The following is a 21,650-nucleotide window of genomic DNA, read 5'->3' on the forward strand; positions in this document are numbered from 1 at the left end:
GAGGGCAGAGTTGGGGTTGGCCCCGAGGCCAGAAACTTCTTTTAGCACCTTCTAAGAAAGCGGACTCAAATAGAAAACTAAGTAGAAGGCAGAGGGTGCCGACATATAAAGGCATGGATATAAATAGCACCCAACTGTGCACGGGGCTCTAGTGGGCAAAGAACCCTGAGGGGTCCCAAGCCAGGGGGCCTGAGACAACTTCCTCACCTTGGCGAGAGCAGCCGGGAGCTTCCTGGGGAGGAGTATGGCCCGTCTTTCAGTAGGCAGGCATTTCACTCACAACCACAGCCGGCTGAAATGTTAAGGAGACTCTCTCGCCACTAACTGATTTTAGCAAGTCACTCAGACACTGGTGACGTGAGCTCACCGTTTCTTTGAAGCCACAGGGTGAAGTGTCTGCGGCAGAGTAACTGAAAGTTGGGGCTGGGGAGAGATTTGCTTTGGCTGGTTGGGAGGTAGGTCTCTGAAAGAAGCCAAGCCCTCTGCTGACATAATGAGGCACCCAGCTTCCTCCAAATCCTAATTATTGCTCTGCTAAAAATATTCAGTAACGAGCGTGATCAAAGAACCTTTTTCATCATGCTTTTCAGAACTGCGGCATTTGGTTATGGAGCTATTTTAAGAAGCAGCAAAGCACATGTTAATGAAGGAAACTTTCAACAGTAGTAGGCAATATTAGAATGACGATGAGTAATGTGGACCTTACAGTCTACTTCATTTAAGCTCCATCTTTTCATCCAGCTTTGCTGGAGAATTTTGACATGTTCTGACAAGCAGAGCAGAGGGCTGTAAAGTTTAATTCATGCCCTCGATATCTCTGGCTTCATATAAAGTGATTTTTGACTTTCAGAATGAACCTCGATTAGAGGATAAAAGCCAAATGTGGATGCTGACGCCATTTCTGAGCATCTTTCTCCCACGACGAACGCTCTGGCCTTCGCTACCTGGGCCCCAAACAGATTTCTACCATGGCTCTCCCTTGGTGAGGAATCAGCAGAGTAGATCAGTGGACCACAAGAAAGGGTCCTTGTGCCTATGAAAAGTCACACGTAAGTCTTATGCCTGTGCTCCCAGAGCAAGTAAAATGCCACCTGGCTATTCAATTTGGAAGTGGGAATTGTGGTGGATTAAAGATGGGCACGATTCCTGTCCCTTGGAATCTGAGCTGGCCTTCGTGACGTGCTTATAACAAATAGAATGTGGCATAAGTGATGCTGGGTGGCTTCCAAGGCCAGAACCAGTGTCAACCCCAGCTGAGCTCCCTGTCAACAGCCAGCACCCACTGCCAGCCACTTAAGTGAGCCATCAGGGACCTCCAGCCCAACTGGGCCAGTGTCTGACTACAACCGTTTGAGAGACCCTGAGCAAGAACCACCCAGTCAAGCCCTTACTGGAATCCTGTTCCACAAAATCATGAGCAAAATTAAGTGGCTCTTTGTTTTGGCCATGCCGTGCAGCAGGCAGGATCTTAGTGCCCCGACCAGGGATGGAACCCGCGCCCCCGGCATTGGGAGCGCGGAGTCTTAACCACTGGACCGCCAGGGAAGTCCCTGAAGTGGCTCTTTTAAGTCACTAACTGCAGCAATAATTTGTTATGCGACAATCGGATGATCAATTGCTTAGAGTCAGAAAAATATTGGACCTGTTTCTACACCCAACAACTAGAACTTGAGGTTTTCCTGATTCCTAAAATCAGGAAAGTAACTTTCTCTTAGCTCACTAGAGGCTATTCACCCAGAAATAAAACCACCAGTAAATGCTTGTTGCTGCTCTACAAGGCAGTCGAAGAACTGTCACCCCAGGACATGCTGACTCAATTAAACCTGGGGGTAACCCCTGGGGTAATTCTGGGTGAACCAGAATCCCTGGTCTGGATTCATGCTACTCTAAGTGAGCTTTATGAACCTGCAGTAGCTAACAACCTGGGAGCTCATTAGAAATGGGCATCTTAGGTCCCACCAGACCTACTGAACCCAAATCTGCATTTGAACAAGATCCTGCAGGGATCTGTAGGCACAGTGACACTTGACAAGCACTTGTGTATACCAGGCCCTTCACGACAACTTTAGGAAAGGAGCAGCTTGCTCACAGCTCAGATCTTACAAAGACTTAAAAAGGTAATACTCGCCCCATGCCATAACCCATCACTGTATTACTGACACATCAGGCAGTTTCTCCCCCTCCTCCCTCCTCTCCAACCCACCAAACCCCACCTCGCCATGTTTCCTAGCAGCCTTCCAAGTCTAAAGCGTATGGGGTTTCCTTTCTTGGAACTCCTTACAAACAAGACTGGTATCTGAGAATGTCAGGCCTCCCGTTCTTACCCAATGCTCCTGACCACCAAGGGAGCCCTTTCTAAGAGAACAGTACAGACCTGACCAGCTCAGGGTAGCAAGGAGTTCCCCCAGCTGGCCCCAAAAGGATGTGAACCAACAAAAAACTCCATTAGGGAGACTGAGTACATTATACATAGCAGAATAAATTTCTGATATATTATCCAATGTCATTTTCATTTCTGGGGATGATGTCTGTCCTGAAGCCCTCTTCCCACTGATGCTGAGACCTCCATCACCTCAGGGGAAAGCTGATGTAGCTGAGAATACAGGAGACTGTGTTCAGCTTTTGACTTCTGAAACAAGCTCTTCTGAAGGCTCATTTCCAAAAGAATAGTTATGAAAGGTAAGGCTTTCACTTGAAAGAGCCAGGCTTTGAGGACTGCAGAAAGGGTTTTCTACATCCCAGGAGTGTCCCTTTGATGATCAAGAACCAGAGGCTGAGTGGTTCAGGGTATAGAATGTTTAACTGTAAGCCCTGGAGTGGGGAAAGACATGAAATTAACACAGGGGCAGTTTCCTGCCCTCCGGGGATAAGAAAGCCCTTCCTGACGTTGAGGGAAAAGCCCAGGGAGCGATCAGAAGCAAGAGAATAGAAGCAGGTCCTCTGTCTTGCCCTGACTCAGGTTCAAACCCCAGGGGGCAGAGGCAAGGAAGAGACCCCCTGAGCAAGCCCAGAGCAGAGGGGCTGGCACCCTGTTTACCTCGAGGAACTGTGGGAGGAAATGGTCCCACAGAGGCCCCGTGCCAACATGCGGAGGCCTCGGTGGAGCATTCCTCAAGGCGAGCAGGTCACACAGGGCCTCATGTGGCTCCCTCCCACCGCCCTCCAGTAATGGTGGAGGACATGTTAGACGTTCCTGGGGACCCTCTCAGGGAGCACTGACGGTAGCTGGGACTTGAGATCAGCATGACTGCTGGGCGGCACACCTGTACTGCGGGGAGGCGGGTAGTGAGGCAGAGGCTGTGGCAGGGACAGGCCAAAGAGGGACGTGGCTGGGGAACAGATGGAGGCGGCGGCCATGGGGATCTGGTAGCCGGGGATGATGGCTGAGCAGGTCTTGATACCCCACAACAACAGGTCAGCAGGGCCAGATCCGCACCCCATCCAAGCCAGTACTCAGATCATGCCAGGAGAAAAAGGCCACAAGTTGAGTCCACATGGTCTAAGTGCAAACCTTGAAGAGTCTGAATTACTTCAAGTGTCAAGAGTGGGTTTATTTTATTTTTTTTTTCTGTCATCTGTGGAAACGGGAGCTCCTAAGTCTGGTTACAGAAATTCCTCTTGCCCCTTACCCAGTTGTCCTTCCCCCGCAAGAGAGCTGTTCCTGGCACTCCCCCGCCTCCGAGTGGCATCTGGCTCCCTGTGACGCACAGAATGAAGCCTAAACCACCCGTCCTGCCAGTTTTTCTCTCTGCTGCCACCTCCACGCACCCTTTACCACATGAACATTGTTGATTTTCCCCCAATACGCTGCACTTCCTCATATACTCCCACCTTTGGACACACCTCCCATGCCTGCTATATATAGCAGGCTTCTAATATTTTGGTGTAATTATTTATATCTGGCTCTGCTCTCTGTCAAGGGTGAGGGCTGTCTTATTCATCTTTGTATCCCATTTTCCCACCAACAATTTCAGGCTTGGGGATGCACTCAGCGGTTCGTGTGTTAACCAACGAGAGTCAAAACCATCCAAAGACAGAATGGGCTGCCTTGGGAGAGAGGAAGCTCCCCCTCATGGGAGACGTGCAAGCGTCAGTTCTCCCTGGATCTGGCAGTGATGCCAAAGAGGAGGTAGAAGAGTGGGTGAGTGACCCTTAGGAGCCCGTTCTACCTTCAGACACTGAAGGTCCCTGGATACCAGGAAAAGGCTGTAGCGGCAGCAGGCTGAGGGTGAAGGATGGTGGGACCAACATGGGTGGAGTCCCAGTGGCCTCCAGGAAGGGGCAAGATGGCTCTGATGCAAGTGCCCGCAATGGGGGCAGCTCAAATATAAAGTGGCGTGTATTCGACTTCTTGAAATCCCTAAGTAAAGCATATGGTAGCTCACTTAACTACAGTATCTGTACCATGCCAGCTAATGGCTTAATGTATGTAGGAAAGTATGCATGGATGCACCTACAGTACCTATAGATGAGATGTATGGTAGAAAATAAAATAGCAGAAAATAAACTAAGCCATTAAAAATCTACTTCTGCATCTACCTTTAGCTAAAATACCAATTCCAGCCCATCCCTTCCTCAAACTCTTCCTCGCTCCAAGATTCTCAGGCAGCAACAGGCTTATGGGAAGTTTATGGAAGGTGGTCTGATGAAGGAAGATGGATGGAGAAACTAAGGAATTCAGGTTACCGTACTGCCTCCTCAACCTTGGACAGCTCCACTTATAGAGTCAGAAAAACCATATCTGATCCTGTAAGAGGATAGAAGTAATTACCTTTACCCCAGCTGTCTTTTTAAGTAATCCAAATGGATATAATCTGGGGAGGCTGGGTATTTTATTTTATTTTATTTTTTTTAACATCTTTATTGGAGTATAATTGCTTTACAATGGTGTGTTAGTTTCTGCTTTATAACAAAGTGAATCAGTTATACATATACATATGTTCCCATATCTCTTCCCTCTTGTATCTCGCTCCCTCCCACCCTCCCTATCCCACCCCTCTAGGTGGTCACAAAGCACCGAGCTGATCTCCCTGTGCTATGTGGTTGCTTCCCACTAGCTATCTATTTTACATTTGGTAGTGTATATATGTCCATGACACTCTCTCACTTTGTCACATCTTACCCTTCCCCCTCCCCATATCCTCAAGTCCGTTCTCTAGTAGGTCTGTGTCTTTATTCCCGTCTTGCCACTAGGTTCTTCATGACCTTTATTTTCCCTTAGATTCCATATATATGTGTTAGCACACTGTATTTGTTTTTTTCTTTCTGACTTCACTCTGTAAGACAGACTCTAACTCCATCCACCTCACTACAAATAACTCCATTTCGTTTCTTTTTATGGCTGAGTAATATTCCATTGTATATATGTGCCACATCTTCTTTATCCATTCATCCGATGATGGACACTTAGGTTGCTTCCATGTCCTGGCTATTGTAAATAGAGCTGCAATGAACATTTTGGTACGTGACTCTTTTTGAATTACGGTTTTCTCAGGGTATATGCCCAGTAGTGGGATTGCTGGGTCGTATGGTAGTTCTATTTTTAGTTTTTTAAGGAACCTCCATATTGTTCTCCATAGTGGCTGTATCAATTTACATTCCCACCAACAGTGCAAGAGGGTTCCCTTTTCTCCACACCCTCTCCAGCATTTATTGTTTCTAGATTTTTTGATGATGGCCATTCTGACCGGTGTGAGATGATATCTCATTGTAGTTTTGATTTGTATTTCTCTAATTTTAAAATCCCAGCAATGACTATTTTGATTCCTGGTGATTATTTGAAACCCTGTGACATTGACAGAAAACCTCAGCTCAGGAAAATGATGAGTATTGGGTATAGCCGAGACTACTTTTCCATTATACATTTGCCCCAAAGAGCACCTATAATTTGTGAGTTTTTGCCTGTTATAAAGTAGAGCAAGAAAGATGCAAATTCATAGATACAATTTCAAAGATCTTTCAGATCACAGTCATTTTTGAAACAAGTCAAAGAGTGAGCCCTTCCATCTTTCACGGAGATTTTGTTGGGCTGTGAGGCTAAGATGGTTTGGAGTAACTCAGCACTTGTCGTCAGCATCTCCTTCAATAAAGAGGTGTGCGAGGGATTCAGAGGCCAAGATGCCAGTGAAAAGCCAACACATTGGATGAAAGGTCCATATCACTCAGGCCAAAATATCACCCTTACATCTAAATAATATGAACCATTCCACAAGACAGAAGTGTGTGCCTGCATTATCTAGGTAAATGGCTCCATTCCCCGTGTGTTGGGAGGAGCCCCTGCACACAAAAGGCTTCCATCTTAAGCTGCCTCCCCATCGTACTCAATAAAAGCACTCTCTTGTTCAGCCAGCACTTGAGGAGCACCACAAATGTACCAGGGACTGTGCTGGGGACGCAAAGATGGATGAGTTATGGCCGTGGCCTGTGGCACTTCACTCTAGCTAGGGACACAAACCCACCCCCCCACACACACAATCAGGAGAAGGGAGCTGAAAAGGAGGTCCATGTGCGAAGAGTGTCTGCCTCTGAAGAGGGCGGGGGTTGTGCTGAATCATGCCCCAGGGAGAGGGTGCATGTCCGGGTTGGCTCCTCAGCTGGGCCCTGCCCAAGATGCTCAGAGGAAGGGCATTCCAAGCCCAGAGAACAGCTGGAGCAAAGGTATAAAGCGGAGGTGTGTCTGGAAACCAGGACAGATTCCGTGTACCTGGAGCATAGAGCGTGTGGAAGGCAGAGCACAGAGCTGAGGCTGGTGAGACAGGGAGAGAAACCCAGTAACAAAACCCAGGAGTGGGGACTTCCCTGGTGGCCCAGTGGTTAAGACTCTGCACTGCCAATGCAGTGGGCACAGGTTCAATCCCTGGTCGGGGAACTAAGATCTCACATGCCCCATGGTGCGGCCAAAAGATATTAAGAAAGAAAAACACACAAAAAAACAAAACCCCAGGAGTGGTCAGAGAGACCAATGGGAAATTAGAAGGTCCCAGAAGTGTCCCAGAAATGGAAGCAAAGACAAGAGCGTCTAAGCAAAGAACACGGTCAGCAGTGTCGTTATGCCCAGAGGGGGGACTGAGCTAAGGCCGCTGGATTGGGTGGTCCAAAGGGCATCTGAGAACTGAGCAAAGATGGGACAGAAGTCAGAGTGCAGGTGACTGAGGAATGACAGTTGCCACTAAGAGGAGGACCACGCAAGGATGTCAGTGAAGGTAGAGGCAGGAGGGCGGGCAGAAGGAAAGATTTGGGTTTATTTGTTTTTGTAGACTTCCACGTAAGCTGATAAGAAACTACTGGAGAGTGAGAACCTTGGATCACAATGGGAGGAAGAATAAAAGAAAACATGCTCAGGGAAGGGAGAAGGTAAGTTCAGATGATCGGTTAGCCTGGGACAGAAAACATACCCCCCCCTCTTCCTCTGGATGCAGGAGAGGAAGCAAGGATGCAAGGACGCAAGGAGTTATGGGTAAATCAGGGCAGGAAGGGGAAAAAGAGGAGGCAAATGTTACCAAGGAGCACCGAGCATCCCGCTGAGGCTAGAAACCACAGATCTTCTATGATGCCCCAGGAGCGATTTCCCTGGAGTCAGAGCAGCGTAGGAGTAGGAAGAGTACTTGATGAAGGAATTAATTCCGGGGAGCCCGCAATGGAAGGAAACCTCCCTCTTTCCAGTCCCCCAATAATTCCCTGGGGCCAACCAGACTCTCTGACCTGAAGAGAAATGCCTAGTGACAAATGGGACAACTTCCAAAGCTCAGGCACCATGTCTGCCTTCCATGACATCAGTTAACTGTTTCAGGAGGAAACAGGTGGCCGAGGAATGACAGTTGCCACTAATTTTTACTTGACTACCACAAATATTTATCCATTCTTTCTTTCTTTTTTTTTTTTTTTGGCCTCTGCATGTGGTACCTGAAGATATTATCATCATGTGACAGGATGACATATGGCAGGACTGGACTTGGGAGACGAGGAGTCCAGATCATTAAGTAGCCAGTTATCTGTATTCTTCTGGAAGGAACTTTCTTGGGAACATAAAGTAATTTCATTGTTAATGAGGAAAATGATTGCCCTTTAAACAACAGGGTCCGGGGAGGGGGATAAACTAGGAGTTTGGGATTAGCAGATACACACTACTATATATAAAATAGATAAACAACAAGGTCCTACTGTATAGCACAGGGAACAATATTTAATATCTTGTAATAATCTATAATGGGAAAGAATATTAAAAAGAATATATGTGTGTGTGTGTGTGTGTGTGTATATATATATATATATATGTATATATATATATATATATATATATATATATATATATATATATATATAACTGAATCACTTTGCTGTACACCAGAAACTAACACAACACTGTAAATCAATTATACTCCAATAAAAAAAAATAAACAGGGTCCTGTGATTTTAGGTCCTGTGATGAACTCTAAAATCGAGCCTCAAACCGGAAGTCGAGTACTTTGGTGCTCAGGTTAATTTCTATATAAATACCTAACTGGTGTTTGTGCCACAGCTGAGCCTTAGCGCATGTCAACAGAGGCTTGCAGAGGCTACTTGGGAGACATGTGAAACTCCAGGGCCTTGTATGTGTATGCTGCAGGGCCAGGGCAGGCGTCTCTTATTAACCCTGATTACTATGCCACAGGGGACAGCTGAGCACAGGACGACCCTCACCTGCTTCCTTTATATGCTTGTAAACATCATCAGAGCCAGCAGAGGAGTACGGAATGTCATCGTGGGCCACAAAGTCAATCTGTTGGAGAGAGAGAAGAGTGACATCACCGCTGGGATGGGGCTGCATGTCTGCAATTTGAAAATACATATTTTTTTTAAAAACAAAGCAGTTGTAATTAAGCAGTTGAAATAAGCAGTTTATAAGGTAGACTTGAATCCTTGACTGAAAGGTATTTCCAACTGTCTCTGTTTCCACGAGCTGATGGGAACTAGATTGGTTTCTCTCTTTTGCTGGTCCCTCTTTCTTCTCTTACCTCTGACAGTAGGTGTTTTTGGCCTTCTGTTCTTCTGCCTCTAAAATCTCTCCTTCACACAATTCACTCATTCTTCAGATTTTAATCACCTCTGCTATGAGGAGCCAAAATCCTCATTTCCTGTCCCACTGATGGCAATAGGCCCATCCTCACATTTAAGTCATATTTTATTTTATTTATTTATTTTTTTGGCCGTGCCACACGGTATGCAGGATCCTAGTTCCCCGACCAGGGACGGAACCCGTGCCCCCTGCAGTGCAAGCACAGGGTCCTAACCACGGGACCGCCAGGGAAGCCCCCCACTTAAGTCATAGTTTATATTGTAGAAATGAATTCACGTCTCTCTTCGCATTTGATTCATACAACCACCTTGTGAGGCAGGTAGGGCAAGTATTACTACTTCAGTTGGGTCATACGGCTGCTGAAATGATAAAACTTGTCAAATTTGCCCAAAGTCACCCTTTTCTCTTTTGCCACCCTTGCTGTCACTTTAAAAACCTGTCTGGAATTTTAATTCATCCTGAAAACTGGTGCCCCTTCCAAGGGCACCTCCATTTTCTAAGTTTACTTAGGCTCCAAACACCTTGGAATAAGCCTTTTTTTTCCTACTTTCTTCACTCTCCATAGCACATAGGTCACAAGTTCCATTGGTGTGTGTGTGTGTGTGTGTGTGTGTGTGGTGTGTGTGTACATGAGTGCATACACCCATCACTTCCTCTCCATTGCTTATGCCAAATCCAGGGCCCCATCACCTGGATTATTAATACCAACTTGTACCTGACCTTCCTCACTGCAGGCTCTTTCCTCTCCAAGCCATCCCTCTGTCACATGGTGGGGGGACCTCCTTAAACAGAATTTTCTTCTTGTCATCCTTGTGCCTGCTGATCTGCACTAGTTCCTTGTTTCCTCCTCCATCAAGTAAAAACTTCTTGCCTAACTTTCAAAGCCCTTTGACAAGGCTTCACTCCACCTTGAGAGGTAGAGTAACAGTTTAATTTTGCTGTGTATAGATTCCTGCCCCACCACTTGCTAGCTATATAACTCATAATTTAGTGGTAAGGATTAAATCAGGATTTCTCAACCTTGGTACTAGTGACATTTTGAACTAGATAATTCTTTGTTGGAGGGACTTCCCTGGTGGTGCAGTGGTTAAGAATCCACCTGCCAATGCAGGGGACACGGGTTCGAGCCCTGGTCCGGGAAGATCCCACATGCCGCGGAGCAACTAGGCCCGTGTGCCACAACTACTGAGCCTGTGCTCTAGAGCCTGGGAGCCACAACTACTGAGTCCATGTGCCACAACTACTGAAGCCCACGTGCCTAGAGTCCATGCTCCACAACAAGAGAAGCCACCGCAATGAGAAGCCCACACAGTGCAACGAACACTAGCCCCCACTCGCCACAACTAGAGAAAGCCCGCATGCAGCAACAAAGACCCAACGCAGCCAATAAATAAATAAATAAGTACATAAATTTATATAAAAAAAATTCTTTGTTGGAGGGGGAGAGTCTGTCCTGTGCATTGTAGGAAGCTTAGTAGCACCCCTGTCCTTTACCCAGCAGATGCCAGTAGCACCCCTTTAGTTATGACGGCCAAAAATGTTTCCAGGCCCCGTTAAATGTCCCTTGGGGGCAAACTTGCCCCCACTTGAGAATCACTGGATTAAATAATATAATTATGTAAAAGTGCTAAAAATAATAACTGGTACACAGCAAGTACTCAATAAATGTTATTATCATCAATTCGATTCTTCGTACTCAAACTTAGTTGTTCCTCGTCTCCAGTGTATGACAACAACAACAACGTCTCAGGGTAGCCATGAGATTGAATGTGATTCATGTAAGAGCAAAGCACTTAGCACAGGGCTGGGTACATGGAAAGTACTCGATAAATGGCAGCCATCATCAGCATCTCCATAATGCTGCACACAAGTTGAAGATACAATAGATGCTTAGTAAAAATGTGTTAGTGATTGCTGGAAGTAAATCATATTGTAGTTTTTCCTTTTTCTTTTTATTCTTGCTGGGAAATTGTCTCCTCTGCTATTACCCATGCACATTTATCAGTGTTCTCTATTCTCTCCTGCATCGTGAATTTAAAAATAGAAAACTCTTAGAACAGCTTAATCTTATTTTTTTGTACTGCTTATAAAAGGAAAGAAGAGCTCCTAATGTGGGGCTGGTAGGGAGATACAAAGCACATAATTTGATGCAGATCAAAAGGATTTCTCGTGTTTTCAACTAATAAAAATCTTCTATCAGTAGGAGTCTCAGGGTCACAAAATCAGAGATACACAGTTCTTTCCTTAAAGGCTGACCCCTGTCCCTCTGGATAAGATGTGTGGTCATTTGTTCCATGAAAAATGATGCCTGTGGAACCATAAGCATCAATAATAATGATGATGACATTTTTGGAGCTCTTGCTTTGAGCCAGCCAGTGTTCCAAGGGTTTTACTAGATGATCTCATTAGATCCTCAAAACAGCACCCATTTTCTGGTTTAGGTAAGTGAGTGCAATATCTTGCTCAAGGTCCCACAGTTAAGAAGTTAAGCCACACATGGACCTGAGTGGTCTAGCTCCAGAGATCACACTGAGGAAGTGGGATGCTGTTGGTCCCCAGGCGTGGGCACAGGACAGGTGCTGCATCAAGTGACATCACATGACAGTGCCTGAAGTTACCTCTTTCCGAAATTAGAAGAGTCTTTGGACTTTCCGGGTATAAGCTGTAGAAACAGACGATTCCCTAATTCTGCTACTTAGAGAACGTGGAAGAATAAGTACCTTGTGTTTTTCCAGAAACTCTGGCGTGAGTGTCCACGGAGCATCTCTGATGACTTCGTCCACATAGCGACAGTGTCTCAGCGCTTCGTATCTCTCTGCTTCGTTCATCACGGTGAAACCTTTGAATTTGTGGGTGAGGTCATCACTGCAAACTGAAACAGGCAGACGCATTAAATGCTGTTAGCTGGCCCAGGCCCTGCTCACAGCCATCCCAATACAGACATGGCTCCTTCAGCAAGACAAAGAACTCAGCCTTGCTAGGTGCGTGACATGATCAAACTCAGTTTTTTTTTTTTGTTTTTTTTACGGGAACAAAGGATCAGGAAGTGAAGCAAGCTGAAATCCACTGGCAATTGAGAATTTCATTTTAGTGTTAATTACAACTGCATTCTCCACTGTGGCTTTTATTAAAATTATTCTCCATGCTACCTAATGTGACTTTCACATCTTTTTATTTCCCTATCCCACCCTTCAGTGAACATTACTATCCAGAAATAAAATGACCAAATGAACAGACAGAGAAGGCAGAGCAAGGAGAAGGACCAAGAGGCCTACGTTTGAACAATCAGTTCCAATTCCTTTAACACATCATTGTACTTAGTAACCCAAGTGTGATTCACATGCACGCACGTGCGCACGTGTGCACACACACACACACGCACTTCTGTTCCCTGGATTGAGGTCCAGTCACTACACATTGGGCCACACGATCAAGAGGAGAAGGTCACGAAATAGAAGATCTGATCTAGCAGAGTTCATCCTTCTCACATGCCATCTTTTCTAGGTCTCGAGTTCCTGAATCCTCAAATGGGGATGGAACTATCCTCCACTATCAGCCTTAGAAAGGATTTTTTGAGGATTTATATAGAAGTGCTTCGAAATAAAGTGAGCAATAAATATTATTCATTATCATATCCAGAATATATTTTTGTTGGCAAAAGCAGCTTTTCTACATGTCAGGAAGAGACGTCATTGTGGCTACAGTCCCTGTTTACCAATATCCCCGTCAGGGTCTTACTGCAATCAGTCAGACTACCCTGACCACTCCTGAAGATGAGGTTTTTTTTCCTTTAAGGTATTATGTACATACAATAACCTTACAAATGTTAAGTGTACAAGATATGTTTTAAAAACAAAAATACAGGGCTTCCCTGGTGGCACAGTGGTTAAGAATCCGCCTGCCAATGCAGGGGACACGGGTTCGAGCCCTGGTCTGGGAAGATCCCACATGCCGCGGAGCAACTAAGCCTGTGCGCCACAACTACTGAGCCTGCACTCTAGAGCCCGCGAGCCACAACTACTGAGCCCACGCGCTGCAACTACTGAAACCCACGCACCCTAGAGCCCATGCTCCGCAACAAGAGAAGCCACGACAATGAGAAGTCTGCACACCGCAACGAAGAGTAGCTCCTGCTCGCCGCAACTAGAGAAAGCCCGCACACAGCAACGAAGACCCAACGCAGCCAAAAATAAATAAATAAAATAAATAAATTTATTAAAAAATAAAAACAAAAACAGTCATTTTGATGGAACCAAATCATGACCCACATCCAGAAACAAACCTGGCCACAGAGTAAGTACAACCAACGGTTACACCCAGCATCCTCAGAAACCCTCCTACTGCAGCCCTCACACCCTCTGCATCCAAACCATCAGCAAAACTGCTGGCTCCTTCACAGCACACCGGAAGCCACGTTCTTCTCACCACCTTCACTGCTCCCTTCCCAGCCCATTCACCATCTCTACCCTGGATTACTGCAGTGGCCCCCTAACTAGTCACTGGATTCCAGCCTCCCCCCAACCCCCAGCAGCCTGTTCTCATTGGCCAGAATGATCCCATTAAAACCTGTCAGATTACATCATCCCCAGGATCCGAACCCTTCCCATCTCCCTCAGAGTAAAAGCCAAACTCCTCCAGAAGCCTACAGGCCCCTACAAGATCCACATCTCCCTCAGCCCATTCCTTGCCTCTCTGACTGCATCTCCTGTTGCGTCCCAGCCCCTGGCCTCCTTGCCTGAAACCACCAGGAATACTCCTACTGAGATCAGGGCTTTGCACTTCCTGTTCCCCAAACCTGGACCAGTTGTGCTCCAAATATCCATAGCGCTCACCCCCTCTCCTCCCTCAAGGCTTCCCCAACCACCCTATTCTAAATTGGGATCCGCCCCCACCACTGGCAGGCCCCAGCCCTCCTCACTTCTTGCTATGGCACTCACCATCATATAATTGTCTTATTCGTTTATTGTTGGTGTTTCTCTATTAAAATATGGCTCCCTGAGGACGGGGACTTTTGTCTGTTTTATTTTCTGATGGCCCATAGTAGGCTCTTAACAACTACTCGTTGAATGAATTAACAATGCTTGATACACACAGATGCTCAATAAAGGTTTACTAGGATTTAAGATAATAGGTATATATTTATCTGCAGGTACATTTCAACATACATGCAAATAAGAGACTACTGTGTCTCTCGATACACGTGTATGTCTATATATCTCCTATACATACTTCCTGTGATGATGTATAAAAATATGTAGAATACAATACAACACAGAAAACATTGTAGTGTCTTACATTACCAAAACACCATCAACCACATGGCAGGCTCAAAAACCTTGGTAAGTATTAGAATCACCTTAGGAGCTTGTTAAAGATGCCCAGGCTCCACTCAAGGTTTTGATTCAGTGGGTGCTATGGTCTAAATGTGTCCCCACAAAATTCATATGTTGAAATCTTAACTCCCAAAGATGATGACATTAGGAGGTGGGCCTTTGGGAGATACTTAGGTCATAAGGGTGGAACCCTCATAAATGGGATTAGTGCCTTATAAAGGAGGCCCCAGAGAGCTCCCTAGCCCCTCTCACCATGTAAGAAAACAGTGAGAAGGTGCCAGCTATGAATCAGTAAGCTGGCCCTCACCAGAAGACCATGTTAGCACTTTGATCTTAGACTTCTCAGCCTCCAGAATGATGAGAAATAGACTTCTGTTGCTTTGAGCTACCCAGTCTCTGGTATCTTGTTCTAGCAGCCCAAACGGACTAAGACAGTAGGTCTGGAGTGGGGTCCAGGCAGCTCTATTTTTGACAAGCTTCAGGGATGATTCTGAGGCATACAACATTTGAAAGCCCCTAAAGCATATTATGAACATCTTGAGTAAAGAGCCCAGCCTGTGTTTGAATCACCCATCACGCCCAGCTTGGTGGGTGGGTGGTGGTTAGTAGGGCCATAATGACTATGTTATGTATTGATTCACTGAATGCATTAGTTTTTGATTCCATAAATAAGAATTATTTATGGGCCAACCTATACAATTTAAAAATTGACACTACAGCTTTTGAAATGTTCTTAAAAGACTTTACATTTTTAAAAGACTAAAGGATTTTATTAAAATAGTACCTCAAGAATTGTATTAAGCAAAAATGGATTTGAGATCCATCAATTTTCTATTTTAAACAACAGAAAACTAGGCCGAACCATATCCTCTCTCCCTTTTGAACCTGCACCTGAGCAATTTGGTGTAACTTCGAGATGACGGAGATAATGGCCTCTTGACAGAGCACAAAGAAAACAACCAACCTGTTTATGCTGACATGGAATCCTATCTTCATATCCCAGGAGTGACCTCAAGAAGCAGCTGAACGTGCTGACCAGTTATTGTCTAAACAGTAATTGCGCCCAAAGCAGCACTGTTGTTCCCCAGTCTTGGCAAATGCACCCTGACAGCCAGATGGAGAACTCTGAGCAATGGTGTTCCGTGGATGAATTCACTGAGCTGTCTGGGAGCTCCCGCTGCAGCTAACCTATACTGGCAGCTCACTGTGCTCAAAATGAATTATTACTAATACCCCGCGGGAGAGAAAATATAACACAGGGGATGAATTTGGAGCCCAGCAGACTTGGTTCGAATCCCAGCTCTGCTACTTATTACCAGGAAAGTTACTCAAACTCTTTAAGCCTCAGTTGTCTGTCTTTAGCACATGGCGAAGTTTGGAGAATTAAATCTGCTCATCTGTGTGAGCAGAGAGTCATGCTCAGAAACGTTTGCCACTTATTAATAGTACTCGTGACCTAAGACCATTTGTGGAGATATTTATTCATTTCTATTTTGGGCTCTGTCTTTTCCCTGTCCCCACTTCACGCGCATGCCCGGCTTCTCGGTACATACTCCCCGGCAGAAGCTGTGAAGTTCAAGCTGCTGGTAGACAACCTGTCTTTCTGGCTGCTGTTTTCCCAACTTGGGGGAATTCCGTAAGGAAGAAGACAGACAGAAGATTCCTCCACAGGAGGAAGAGGTCAAAGGTCAGGGGAGTCCCACCAGCAGGGCCTCAGGAGGGGTGAGGACACTGGGGTTCACCTGGGCACAGACCACCGGGGCCTCATCTTCCGCAGAAACAGTGGATTTGCTCCTTCCTAGCAATTCTGTGGGCTCAGTTGATGAGAGCAGTGCAAAAACAGTGCTGGGCTGGAGACTGCAAGCCCCTCTCCTGTTTCTGTAAACATTTTAGAATCTTGTTTGACTCTGGGGAGGTGAAGAGACCCCAACAAGGACCGAGACTGAATCTCCCACCAGTCAGGCAAAATGGAGTCTTAGAGGAATATTTAATTTCAATTAAGACACAATAGAGCATAAGCCCACATTTACAGAGTAATATTTATGTCTACTATAGTGGGAGTAGTATTTCTATGGTTGTTATCTTTTTATTCCCCTCCTGTGAGGCAGAAGTGAGTATGTGGTGACTCATACCCTTAAAAAAATTTTCCAGGAAAAAAATCTCTGATCTATTCCATAAATTTTAATTTCTTGTCTTGTTTTTAAACGACATGAGCTTCTAAATTAAAATGGAGAAAGAAAGGGCATTACAACTGGATAGTTTCAATTCACTAAAATAATGCCCACTGGAGAAGTTTGCATAAAAAAATTTCAAATTATTACTGACTACATGCTTAAAAATTAAAAATGCAGGTATTATAATCATAGTGCAAAAATCATGGCAGTTTGTGGTAGCCGTTACTACCTAAGGTTGGGAAGTAGACTGTAGTACCTCCAGTTATCACAGTTTCTGGCCTTTGAATCCATTATTTCTGCCAAATACTAAGTATTTCAGCTGTACCTGTCTGTGCACTTGCCCCGGCCAGAGTGGTTTCATGAGCAAAGCCCTTGCTCCACCCAAGGAAATTCCTACAACAAACCTACCTGCAGATGTAAGGGGGCCCACAATTAATATAGCAGGTTCTTTCAACTCACTGTAACCATTTTATTTGCTAACTATATACATAATATTAAGAGCTAGCCTTTCAACCAACAACACAGAATACCTATTTTAAAGGACTCCCTAACTTTCCTCCCTACAGAATTTTCTGCCATTAAGCTGTCTTGTCAAACTCAAGAAAGATAGTCTAAGGTACTCTTCAAACTACGGTACACATACCCTTGGGGATATGTAAGGGTTTTTCAAGAGGTATCAAGCACTGGTAGTTTTAAAGGAATTGATTTCCAGATCCTCAGCTTCCAAGGGTACCCTTTCCTAAAATTAATGGGTCGGAGAAAGCCTCTGTGTCCAAAACCAACCTTACTCTACTTCACAAAAGAAAGGCATCATCCAAACCTTACTACCTGCATTGCTAGGGGCAGGGAATTAAATCCTGAGGTCAAACCAAATGGAAACCTTGTTTAATGACTATTCAAAGCACTATGAACCTATAAAAGCTTCCTGTCTTTCTCTTTCTTGCATACGTTTCTGTTATAGGTGAAGTTGAAAGTTAGAAACTAAATATGGTAGAGTGAGGAATAATGCAATTTTTACCAAAGAACTTTGCCTCTACCTTCTCCCAACTATTATCAAAGGATGCAAGGATCTTGAGGGATAAGGTCCACGAATTCAAAGCAAAAGGAGCATTGGAAAGAAATACTGAATGATAAAAATTGCTTTTTCATGTAGTTAAGGGTAAGCATTTTTCCAGCTCTTCTCAATGCTTATATTGAATACTAAAATTGCCTTTTCCCTTGTAGTTAAGGCATAAGCATTTTTTCCACTACTCACTTCAAAATCACTTCAATAAATCAAAGCTGTATAGGCTGGTACTGCTGCTTCTTAGAAGTACAACTGGAATATTTTCCTGGAATTGTCAAATGTTTCAAAGTACATTGGAATAAACACACGGATAAAATATTTACAAGCTTTTTTCTCAGACTTCATATATATTATTTAAAAAGGAAGTTAAATATCTATTGTATCAACTCACATCATATTTATTCCATTTACAGATAATCTTTCTCCCATTTCATCTTCTAAATGTTTGTTATTTCCTACCTCCTCATAACAGAGAATAAAAGATCTATGCCAAATTACTTTTTGGTAGTATATGCCCTTTTCTATCCTCAAGTACATAGGAAAAGTATCTAATAAAGGGTTAGATATAACCTAACTTAAACTAACCCTTTATTAGATACCCAGGGTATCTAACAAAGATATTTCTGATTTTTACATTGGATTTCATTTAATTATTCGCCAAAGCCAAACACCAGAGTTTGACACACACATATACCAATATTTAGAGAAGGAATAACATGTCTTTTTAAAAATCATACTCCTTTTCTTATAAATAGCATATAATTTTATGTATAAATTATATTGTATTACTATAAATTAAGGATATTGATTTATTTTTGTAACTTTTTATCTTCTTTGTAACTTGTTATATTAGATCTACATCATTTTAATCTTGACTGATTCTTTTTTATACAATGGATTCTATAATTTATTTCTCAATGGTTTTTATAAAGCTTCTTGAAATAATTAATACATTTGAACTGAAAAGACTTTGTCTTAGTTTCTAGGGTTTTAGTAGGTTTGACAATAAGGACTGGTTTTGCCAATTAAGTTAGATGGCATTTTCTGCAAATTTGCTAAATTTGCTAAAACTGCAGCCCCAAGGTGTGTGTGTGTGTGTGTCTGTGTGTGTGTGTTTTAAGTTTTTAAGCAAATGATAAATACATTTTATCAAAAATTATTGGATTGGCAATGGCGTAATGAAATTACCAACATTTCTATTTCCTCAACCCTTTCTGAGTATATCTGGTTGAATAGGTTGCTTTCAAGTAACAGTGTAAGGGCTATAATTAAGAGTCATTTGACAAGTCTTGGTAAAGACTTTGTGTTATACTTCCTAGAAAGGGAAAAAGCAAATTATTCTAATAGCTTGGAAGCAAATCTTTTTCCAGGTCACATCATTTCTAATCCACTGCCTAACAACAAATTAGAAAGAGGATCTTAACAAATTATCACTTGATAGACCATTAAAATTATTTTGATGACAATAATAAATTATTTTTGTGATATTTGGCAAATAACTTATAAGCTCAAAGATTGAGTGGTATCACTGTAACACACTTCTTCCATTTCCATCTAAATATTTCTGTGAACAAAATATTTTAGCACTTACATCTGTAACAAAGAAAAAGAGGAATAAAATCAATGTTAAACCCTGTCTCATTCTAGCAGTAATATATTCATCCACAAAAATATCCATCTACAATTTCTTCTCAATCATTCAAAAGAAGCCAGAGGTTTAAAACAAACAAAACAAAAACAGGAATTCCCTGGCTTTCCACTGGTTAGGTGTCCACGCTACCACTGCCGGGGGCACGGGTTTGATCCCTGGCTGGGGAACTAAGATCCCACGTGCCACGTGGCCAAAAAACCCCCAAAAAACAAAACTACACCTCACCTATAGAGGAGCGAGGATAAAAATTACATTGGATACCCCCACAGAAACAAGGCAAACAAGAAGTGAGTGAAGGGGGGAAAAGCAACACATAACATACAAGGGAACTGCCATAAGGTTGTCAGCTGATTTCTCAGCAGAAACTCTGCAGGCCAGAAGGGAGCAGCACAATATACTTAAAGTGATGAAAGGGAAGAACTTACAACCAAGAATACTCTACCCAGCAAGGCTCTCATTCAGGTTCGATGGAGAAATCAAAAGCTTTACAGACAAGCAAAACCTAAGAGAATTCAACATCAGCAGACCAGCTTTGCAACAAATGCTAAAGGAATTTCTCTAACAAGAAAAGGCCACAACTAGAAACAAGAAAATTACAAATGGAAAAGCTCACTGGTAAAGGCAAACATACAGTAAAGGTAGGAAATCATTTATGAACAAATATAATATCAAAACCAGCAATTGTGAGAAGAGGAGAGCACAAATGCAGGATATTGGAAATGCATTTGACATTAAAAGACCAGCAACTTAAAATGATCTTCTTGGGCTTCCCTGGTGGCGCAGTGGTTAAGAATCCGCCTGCCGATGCAGGGGGACACGGGTTCAAGCTCTGGTCCGGGAAGATCCCACATGCCATGGAGCAACTAAGCCCCTGATCCACAACTACTGAGCCTGTACTCTAGAGCCCGCGTGTCACGGCTACTGAAGCCTGCATACCTAGAACCCATGCTCTGCAACAAGAGAAGCCACCACAATGAGAAGCCCATGCACCGCAACGAAGAGTAGCCCCTGCTCACCACAACTAGAGAAAGCCCGCACGCAGCAACAAAGACCTAATGCAGCCAAAAATAAATAAATAAATAAATAAATAAATTTTAAAAAAACAACAACAATCTTGTTTATGTATAGACTGCTATATCAAAACCTCATGGTAACTGCAAACCGAAAATCTACAATTGATACACACACAAAGAAGAAAAAGGAATCCAAACACAACACTGAAGTTAGTCATCAAATCACAAGAGGAGGGAACAAAACAGGAAGGGAAGAAAAAAGACCTCCAAAAACAAATCCAAAACAGTTAACAAAATGGTAATAAGAACATACATAACAATAATTATCTTAAACATAAACAGATTAAATGCTCTAACCAAAAGACATAGATGGCTAAATGGATACAAAAAACAAGACCTGTATATATGCTGTATACAAGAGACCCACTTCAGGTCTAGGGACACATACAGACTGAAACTGAGAGGATGGAAAAAGGTATTCCATGCAAATGGAAATCAGAAGAAAGCTGGAGTAGCAATACTCATCTCAGACAAAATAGACTTTAAAGACTATTACAAGAGACAAAGACACTACATAATCATCAAGGGATCAATCCAAGAAGAAGATTTAACAATGGTAAATATATATGCACCCAACATAGGAGCACCTCAATATATAAGGCAAATACTAACAGCCATAAAAGAAGAAATCGACAGTAACACAATAATAGTGGGGGACTTTAACACCCCACTTTTATTAATGGACAGATCATCCAGGGAGAAAATCAATAAGGAAACACAGGCCTTAAATGACACATCAGACCAGATAGACTTAATTGCTATTTATAGAGCATTCTATCCAAAAGCAACAGAATACACATTCTTCTCAAGTGCACATGGAACATTCTCCAGGACTGATCACATGTTGGGCCACAAGGCGAACCTTGGCAAAATTAAGAATATTGAAATCATACCAAGCATCTTTTCCGACCACAATGCTATGAGATTAGAAATCAACTACAAGAAAAAAAAAACTGTAAAAAATACAAACACATGGAGGTTAAACAATACACTACTAAATAACCAAGAGATCACTGAAGAAATCAAAGAGGAAATCAAAAAATACCTAGAAACAAATGACAATGAAAACACGATGGCCCAAAACCTATGGGATGCAGCAAAAGCTGTTCTAAGAGGGAAGTTTATAGCAATACAATCTTATCTCAGAAAACAAGAAAAATCACAAATAAACAACTTTACACGTAAAGCAACTAGAGAAAGAACAAACAAAACCCAAAGTTAGCAGAAACAATGAAACCATAAATATCAGAGCAGAAATAAATGAAATAGAAATGAAGAAAACAATAGAAAAGATTGAT

The 21,650-nt window shown here is 43.3% G+C and overlaps 1 protein-coding gene and 1 non-coding gene across 3 annotated transcripts in view; one reads left to right on the forward strand and one right to left on the reverse strand.

The window, feature by feature from the left end:
• PCYT1B (phosphate cytidylyltransferase 1B, choline) overlaps nt 1-21,650 on the reverse strand; it is a 138,329-nt gene that overhangs the window by 50,917 nt on the left and 65,762 nt on the right. For both annotated transcript variants that reach the window (XM_059911421.1, XM_059911422.1), the window contains exons 4-5: nt 11,776-11,927; nt 8,680-8,758 (exon numbers count right to left, since the gene is read on the reverse strand). In XM_059911421.1, the coding sequence (XP_059767404.1) occupies nt 8,680-8,758; nt 11,776-11,927 (231 nt within the window). The remainder of the gene's footprint in view (nt 1-8,679; nt 8,759-11,775; nt 11,928-21,650) is intronic.
• TRNAG-GCC (transfer RNA glycine (anticodon GCC)) lies at nt 6,796-6,868 on the forward strand. The gene has a single exon. It is a non-coding gene; the product is annotated as a tRNA-Gly (tRNA).

This window comes from Balaenoptera ricei, chromosome X (assembly GCF_028023285.1).
Source record: "Balaenoptera ricei isolate mBalRic1 chromosome X, mBalRic1.hap2, whole genome shotgun sequence".
Taxonomy (NCBI): Eukaryota; Metazoa; Chordata; class Mammalia; order Artiodactyla; family Balaenopteridae; genus Balaenoptera; species Balaenoptera ricei.